Genomic DNA, 8,738 nt, shown 5'->3' with positions numbered 1-8,738 from the left:
AACGGTCAGCTGACCCTCTCCTTAAAGTTAAGGGCTACTGGGCCCAGGACATGGCATTGGACATATCTTCAGTTGAATGGGATTCATGTTTTCAAAATGTTAATACTATGTATAAAGAAACAGGCAGTAGATTTATTCAACTTAAGATAATCCATAGGTGGCATCGAACACCGCAACAATTGTATAAATGGAACCTGGCCTCTACGGACGAATGTTGGAGATGTGATGGTCAAAATGCTTTGATTTTACATATCTTATGGAGCTGTTCGGCACTTCGGGATTGGTGGGAAAATATAATGGAGGTAATTTTCAGTGTTTTAAAAAGGAGATTTGGTATCTCACCAAAACTGTCCATACTTGGTATAACCACAGAACTTTCTGATGGAGATTTTTCCAGTTATACAAAAAGATGGATTATTTTGGCTCTTACTACGGCCAAACGGGTCCTGCTAAGACATTGGCGGAAAAAGAACCCCCCTCCCTATGAAGAGTGGCTAAAGACAATGGCTAAGTTGGCGTCTTACGAAAAAGTGACTTATGGTTTATTAGACAAATTGCCTCAATATGATTGTATTTGGTCCCCCTTTACAAGCTGGCTTTCTGTAACTTGAAGAACAGAGGAGTAATGACAGAGTGGTGGTGTGGGGATTGGTGTGCGAAGAAAGAATAGGATAACTTCCCTTTGTTTTGTTTTTTGTTGTTGTAGTGTTTTGTTTTGTTGTTGTTTTGTTTTTGTTTGTTTGTTTTTTAAACTATTTATTTATGTAGTTATCCTTAAGCTCTGTTATTGAAGTTTAAAATGAAATAAATAAAAATTGTTGATGATAAAAATAAAAATAAAAAGTTTAAACTTCAAAGCTCATGCATACATGCACATCCAGTGCTCAGTGTCTAATTGTGTGTTTGTGTTTTTACCTTTTTGCAGTAGCGTAGTGAAACATTTGGGCGGTGGATAAATAATGGAAAATAAAATTCAGACTACAGACGGCTTCAGGTGAGTACACGTGGTGCACAAGGACCAAAGCTCACCTTCTCAACCTGGACAAAATGAATTATTTTACACTGATACTGTAAACTTTTGTTTGTGTGTCAGGTTTCCATACATCGGAAACAGCTGCTGCATCTGTAATTCTGTCCATCCAGAGGAGAGTCAGCACTCTACATCAGATCCTTGGCTCACCTATAATGACGCACAGGTGCTGCACACAACTGGATCTGCAGCTTGTGAGGAACAGCAGCACTCAGCCTACATCCTGTTTTACAAGAGAAACGTAAGAAGACACAGCATCTCATCCTGAAGTGAGAGAATGGCACGCCAGCTGCAGCCTAATCCAATCTCTCTTCTTTTCTTTTTTCGGTGCCCAGACACCCTTCAGTTTCATCATGTCATCCCTAACAATAGCTGTAGAGTTGGATGGAGGATGAAGACAGCAGAGAGCAAAAGAAACAGGTAAGAGCAGACAGGTAGTCAGAGTTAACAAAAACTTTTAAAGCCAGTGTAGCTTCTGTTTTGAACACATTTATTGATGACAATTTTACATAAATAAGCAGTGTGTTATACTGTTATCAGATGTGGAGTCTCACTAACCACTTTAATAGTGACTTGTGTCCCAAATACTGTTTATTTGTCTTAGTTACAGATAGTGAAATAAAAATGGAAAATGATTGTTTCATAATTGTATACTCAGCTTGGTCAAGACAATAATTCGAGAACGAGGGGCAGGATTTTGAATTGATGCCATTGGTGCATCTACTAAAGTTCTGGGGTCAGTTTGAATATCAGTGACCTTGACCTCAAGTTCAAAGGTCAAGTTTTCTGAAAATCTTGTGAATGCTACAACTCTGACGAGAAGTAAGTCTCCTAGGTCTTTAAATTTGTATATAGGTGAATCTACTAGGGAGCTGAAGGGTTGCACTGCGGGCCATCTGTAGAGGTGTAGAGTCAACAACCTGTCTCTGAACGTGGACAAAACAAAAGAGATTGTTGACTTCAGGAGAGCACAGTGGGATCACTGCCCACTTAACATGAATGGATCCTCTGTGGAGGTCGTCAAGAGCACCAGATTTCTTGGTGTCCACCTGGCGGAGAACCTCTCCTGCTCCCTCAACACCAGCTCCATAACCAAGAAGGCCCAGCAGCATCTCTACTTCATGCAGAAGCTGAGGAAAGCCCATCTCCCACCATCCATTCTCACCACCTTTTACAGTGGGACTAACGAGAGCATCCTAAGTAGCTGCATCACTGTCTGGTATGGTAACTGCAGCGTATTGGATCGCAGTACCCTACAACGGATTGTGAGAGCAGCTGAGAAGATCATTGGAGCCCCTCTCCCCTCCTTATAACAACCGCTTGCTGGAGGACCCCACACACCCTTCAAACACACTCTTCACCCTGCTGCCTTCTGGAAAGAGGTCCCAGAACATCCGGGCCCTCGCTACCAAACTACGGAAAAGTTTCTTCCCACAAGCCGTCAGACCCCTGAACACTCAGTGACTGCACTGGCACACGCACACCTACACACACGTCACTACCAAGCACTTATCTGCAGTATCTCACACTCATACACATACATACAGACACCAAGTTACTTTTGCACAATACTCAGCATTTTGCACATTTCCATTGTCTTGTGTCTGTATCATCCTGTTCTGTCTAGTTTTGCACTGTTTTGTCTTGTTTATTTTTGCAGCTTATGCACACTGCACTTTATGTAGTCCTGGGTTTGTCCGTATATGTCATATATAGCACCAGGGTCTCGGAGGAACGCTGTCTCATTTCACAAGACACAAAAAAAGTGTCGCTGGTTTCTTTTTAAATTCTGGAAGGTATGTTTTATGGAAAGAGTCACTGTCATCAAGCATTTACTCATCACAGTTAAATGAGAAGAATTAAGAGCAATTTAGCACAGCTATGTCCTCAAATTAAGTTCAAAGATGTTTAAACGTTTGTTGTTTTTTTTTCACAGAAAGGTAAGTTCGAAGAGACTTGCAGGATGTTTCTCTAAATATTTTTTATGGTGAATAAGCATTTTTGAAGCTTTTAATGAAGCTTCATGGATGATTTCTGTAAAAACTGAATTTTGATCAGAACCAAATGAAGGATTTTGTATTTCATAGGACAAACTTTAAAACTCAATTTAAAGCATGAATAAATTGTTTTTATTTTATTTAAAGATATTCCTATATATCTGCTTCATGAGCTGACAGCTCACTAAAGTGATAAATAATATGAAATAATACCAAATTTTCTAACTGGACACTTTTCATGGAGAGACTCCCTTGGTATGTTTGTTTTATGCCATTACTGATGTTGGTTTTCTTGTTTCTAAACAGAAATTACACAAACAAAACGTGGCAGAGAAGGAAATTCCTTCTACGTCTCATCAGAGGTAAAGAAATGCGCCACTCTTTAATGCTGCTGGAGATATTTATAGCAGTGGTTTAGTTGGAGCTCTTTTATTTCCCTTTTATTGGCATTTTTCTTCCACCTTGTGTATTTACATCTTTTTTACTACTTCTAGTCTTGTCTATTATTTATATGGTTGCAGAGATTAGCGTTTGAAAATGTAGAGTGTAAATGTATAAAATACATGATTTTGTTCATGTTGGTATTCCATTACAGTTATTCACTGTTATTAGCAATCTGTATTAGCAAAATGTACTCCTTCTTATAAATTTCCACAACATTTACACTTTTCTCCTGATCAGCATCCCGGATGCTTCTGTTGCTGCCACACCAGCTAACCCTGAAAATGGTCAAAAGAAGAAGAAGAAGAGAAAATGGAGACACTTCTTCTGCTGTTCCTCGGTTTGCTTTTACACAAAACATATGAAATGCACATTCTCTTTAAAATGCACTTGTTAATTTTACGTGACTTTACTTTTTTAATAAACTTATGTTTGTTCGTCCTCTGCAGCAAACTGACAGCGATGCAGAGGCAGAGACCAACACTGTGAAGACACAAAACAGGTGTCGCTGGTCTCTTTTTAAATCCGGGAAGGTATGTTTTATGGAAAGAGTCACTGTCATCAAGCATTTAAATGAGAGCAATTAAGAGCAATGAGGCACACAGCTATGTCCTTTATATATAGCAGGTAAGAAGCACCACGGAAAAGATCCCAGCAGACCTGATTTGGGACACTTTGATTATGGAGCTTCTGGACCAAGAGAGTGGATGGGAGCATGTGTTTAACAGGTAAGAGAAAGACGTCCTCCAAAATGTTTCAACTTCAAAGCTCATGCATACATGCACATACACTGCTCAGCATCCTGACATCTTTCCTAATTTTGTGTTTGTGTTTTTACCTTTTTGGAGCAGTGTAGCATGCGGTGGAAAAATAATAGAAAGTCAAACTGAGACTATAGACTGCTTCGGGTGAGTACACGTGGTGCACAAAGACCAAAGCTCACTTTGTCAAAGTGGAGAAAATGAATTCTTTTACACTGATACTGTAAACGTTGTGCGTGTGTGTCAGGTTTCCAAACATCGGAAACACCTGCTACATGAACTCCTGCCTGCAGAGCCTCCTCAACATTGAGGAGTTCATAAGAGACATCAGGCGTCAGGAGGTTTTGTGGAGCACAGATCCAGAAGCTCAGCTCTTAAGGTGAGCAACGTCAACCTTCTACTTTCTTCAAAAACCTGAAGAACAAAGAGATCTAACAGCAGAAATGTCTGTTTACCCTTTCCTTTCTACAGAAGGCTCATTGATGTCAGGGACTGTCATGAGTCAACAGATTATGGCCTTAAAGATCACCACCTAAGAGCTTTTAAGAAGGCATTCAGCAATCAAGCTCCTGAATACACCGGCAGTGCACAGAAAGTGCGTCAGCTATTTGGACATTTCGTTTTTTGCTTTACCTTCTGATTTTGATGTACTGTTTTAAATCTCTCTGCTTTTCTTTCAGGACGCTCATGAATTCCTAACATTGTTCCTCAATGAGGTCAAAAGGCTCACACCTCACCTGGAGAGGAACGCAGCTCTCCTGGGCCAAAGTTATACCTGCCCAGTAGAAGACCATCACATTTTTAAAATGGAAAACATGAGGACATGCAAGAGGTAAGCCTGTCTTTCAGAAACGCAGAGCTGGTTGCAATATTTTCATATACCTCTTTTCCACCTACCTGATCTTTACTTTAACTACGTTACTCCTGAAATGTGTAGCTGCGGTCACCAATCATCACAGCAAGAGGAATTCACCAGCTTGTCTCTTGACCTGGTTCCAGAGGGGTCTGTTATAAACATGTTAGAGACATACTTGAAGGTAAGATCACAAATTCCAATAGAGTTGTAGTGTCAGCGATCTTAACACACCTTTTTTGTTAGTGTTTGTGTGTATGTGTGTGTGCATATGTTGAGATTTCTTTCTAACATAAAGCCTGTTTTCTCTGTGCTGTTGTTCAGGAACAAGAAATAGAATTTCGCTGTGATTGTGGAGGGACGGCCTCAGAACTGAAGTCGTCTTTTGATACACTGCCAAGGTGAGTAAGGTCACATCAGAATTGATCGACTGACCAGGTTTCCAAACTGTGGCGCATCAAATATCAGAGTTTTTCGAGACAATACTTGAGCAGTCGTTTTCTCCCATCTTCTGTTTGTGTTTGAAACTCATTCTTCTTATTTTCTACCTTGTTTGTTTTATTTTTTTTCTTTTCTGCCAGAGTTCTGATCTTGCATCTGAAGAGGTTTGGCTTTACACAAACCTACAAGATTCAGAAGGTGGATGACCCCGTCAGGCTGCAGAGGGACTTGGTGGTGCCATCCAATCAGGTAAAAACAGACTGCAGAACGTCTCAGGCTACGTCCACATTAGCCCTGATAGATTTGAAAACTCCGTGTCCACACTAGCGTTTTCAGTCATTTTCAAATAGTTGTGCGTCTGCATTGAAACGGCCGAAAACGCTTACGTTCCAGTCCTGCGCATGCGCAAAAGTGAGTGAGAATAACAGAATTTGAAGAAAAGCTATCCGGAGCATGTACAAACTGATATTAATCTTTTTTAGGGCTGTCAAAGTTGAGAGCAATCAAAACAACTGCTGTATAATGCACTCGGCTATCTTTGTTTAATTGCTCACATGACTGCATCACATGACTAAAATGCGTCATCGTTTTAGAAAGTCTGCATTTTCGAGTGTCCACACTGCGACGGGACATCTCCGTTTTCAAATGTATGCGTTTTCGAGAGCGTTTTCAGGATGCTGTGTTTTTCCTTGAGGAAAACGCCGTCTCAGTGTGGACGGGAGGTCAAAGCGGAGAGAAAACGATGTGTTTTCAAACGAAAACGCATTCGTGTGGACGTAGCCTCAGCAAATCAGCTTAATTATGGCACTGATGTGAGACTTTATGAAACTAACACTCTTTGGATTTGTTCCTTCTCAGGGTGGTGGCTGTTATAGTCTTGTCAGCATCATTAGTCATTATGGAGGCACAGAGTCAGGTAAAACAACAGACTTGTGACAAACAGAAAATGAAAACTTGCTACTTTTCAGTGAAGGACTCACACACAAAAGCTTTTGATGTTCTAAGAAGCACTAAGTCAAAATCACTGTTTGCTTGAATCAGTTGACTTCCAGAAGTTGGATTCATTTGTCTTAATGTGATTTCAGGACACTACATCTGTAGTTCTGTCCATCCTGAGGAGAGTCAGCACTCTACATCAGATCGCTGGCTCACCTATAATGACGCACAGGTGCTCCACACAACTGGATCTGCAGCTTGTGAGGAACAGCAGCACTCGGCCTACATGCTGTTTTACAAGAGAAATCTAAGAAGACACAGCATCTCATCCTGAAGTGAGAGAATTTTTAAATGTCCTGTTACCTTGTTAACCAGTTTTGTCTTCATTCTCAGTTCTGAAACAGGAAATGGAAGGAAGGAAGGAAGTTAAGGTCATCATCATGCTGAGAAGAAACAACACTCGTCCCAGCCCACCATCGCACACTGGAGGACAAGTACTGGTAAGTATTGCCCTCAGGAGGAAGGGTCCTCCCAGAGAGCCTGGTTCCTCCCACGATTTCTTCCTCCAGGAGGGAGTTTTTTCTTGCCACCGTCGCCCCACATTCACTGGTCTCATCAGCAGGGACATTTTTAACATCCTAAGACCTGAACTCTTTCATGGCATGCATTTTTCATTTCTCTGTGCCATTTGGGTTGATTGGGACCTGATGAATGTAAAAACAAAGACATCAGATTCGGACTATCTTTTTTTTGTTTCTCAAAACAATGAGATCCACATATGAGGACGTTCATTTTAAATTTCGATTGAACAGTGGCAGTGTAATGTCCTCCCTCATAAGTGGATGTCAGGTTTTTGAAGAGCAAAATTTTGTATTTTGGTCTAGACAACCCAAAATGTTATGTCCACATATGTGGACACCAGGTCCTAGGAGGTTAAAACAAATCTACTAGTAGTGCACCACTACTAGAGATCGTCCTTTTCTGGACCAGTGTTTGGCTTGCTCTCTGGCAACAAATTAGTGCTGTCAGTGTTAACGTTATTTTAACTAATGACGTTTACGCTGACATCACTAATTTTATAGTTATTATTATTAATATTATTATTAATTTATTTGTAAAATTAATTAAATTAAAAAAAACAAAGAAATTATTTAATTCTTTGTTATTTTGTTTTATTAAAATCAAAATAACAACAAAACAAAAATAACTAATAAAAAAATATTAAAAGTATTCAGCAGTGTTTTGTGAAATTTGTAATGAGCCTTAGTTAAGTTGATGTCACAGAAGTTTCTGAATCATTTAGATTGTTCAACAAACTGATTCACTCAGGTAAAGATGGTAAGCTGGAGCAATGGTACCCTTGGAGTTCAGTTTAAGTTTTCAGACAAACATTCACTCGATCAGTTGCAGCTTCTGCTTTTAAATAAATGATTTAGCTGCAAATGTTTAGCTGCAGGTAGCAAAGTCCAAAAGTGACAACATTTCCACTGCAGTCTCTCCAGAAATGGCTTATAAAATTTTGACCAAATTAGACATTTATCCTTGGATCATTGACAACCCTGTAGGGTGAAAATCTTTAATTGTACCTTTTATAACATTTTAACAAGTTACTGTCTCCTGCTGCATGTTTCCTGTTTTGGCTGAACTTCATCAGCTCAAAAAACTCACCGTGCTGTGGTGTACTAAATGACCTCATGTACAGGACACACTGAAGGCAGGTTTGCAACGTTTAATCAACAAAGTCAAGATCAGTTAACAACAGCTGAACTAAAGACTTTCTTTTTCTCATTGATAAAATGAGGTCCATGCCAATGTGCTCAAATGGGACCTCCATTAATGGTGAGGGGCATAAAGGTGCTTTTTAAATGACCAGCTGGTTCACCAGCTGACACCACTGGACGCACACCATCGGCGCACATCCAAAAATGCAAGATGGTGGTGCGCACAGATACAGCGGCTCTATGCTCTCCACTTACCCAATTTCACTGTGCAAGAAACTGCACAATGACAATAAAAAGCTCTAAGTCTAAAACAGTTTCCTGGCCAGTAAAATCGGGCAATTATTCGCTCCAGAGTTTTATCTTATTCCAGGTGACCAGCCATCGACTTGTAATGAGCCAGCTAAAACAATAATTTCTCAGTGGCTCTTCTGGCACCAACAAGTGGGTGTGTTCTTCCATCGTGCAAGTGTCACGACACACTGAACATGGTCTGTCCCTACTCGTTACAACATGTGGAAATGTCAGTGCTATGTCAGGGCGCACTATTTGACTATCAGC

At 40.2% G+C, this 8,738-nt stretch overlaps 1 protein-coding gene and 1 long non-coding RNA gene across 2 annotated transcripts; both read left to right on the top strand.

The window, feature by feature from the left end:
* Positions 1-827: 827 nt before the first annotated feature.
* LOC146385402 (uncharacterized) lies at positions 828-2,760 on the top strand. The gene is made up of 3 exons (XR_014800506.1): positions 828-994; positions 1,094-1,271; positions 1,366-2,760. It is a non-coding gene; the product is annotated as an uncharacterized LOC146385402 (long non-coding RNA).
* A 1,162-nt stretch (positions 2,761-3,922) lies between these two features.
* Positions 3,923-6,752, top strand: LOC146385401 (ubiquitin carboxyl-terminal hydrolase 37-like). The gene is made up of 5 exons (XM_084931086.1): positions 3,923-4,824; positions 4,910-5,266; positions 5,407-5,483; positions 5,664-5,772; positions 6,382-6,752. Exons 2-5 carry the CDS (start codon positions 5,159-5,161, stop codon positions 6,457-6,459), a joined length of 372 nt encoding a protein of 123 aa, XP_084787212.1. The 5' UTR covers positions 3,923-4,824; positions 4,910-5,158; the 3' UTR covers positions 6,460-6,752.
* Positions 6,753-8,738: the final 1,986 nt, after the last annotated feature.

The sequence above is a fragment of the Perissodus microlepis genome, chromosome 6, assembly GCF_051167445.1.
Source record: "Perissodus microlepis isolate ML-2025 ecotype Zambia chromosome 6, ASM5116744v1, whole genome shotgun sequence".
In the NCBI taxonomy this organism is placed as follows: domain Eukaryota; kingdom Metazoa; phylum Chordata; class Actinopteri; order Cichliformes; family Cichlidae; genus Perissodus; species Perissodus microlepis.
Note: the sequence above shows the minus strand (reverse complement) of the source record. Positions and strands in the feature narration are given on the sequence as shown.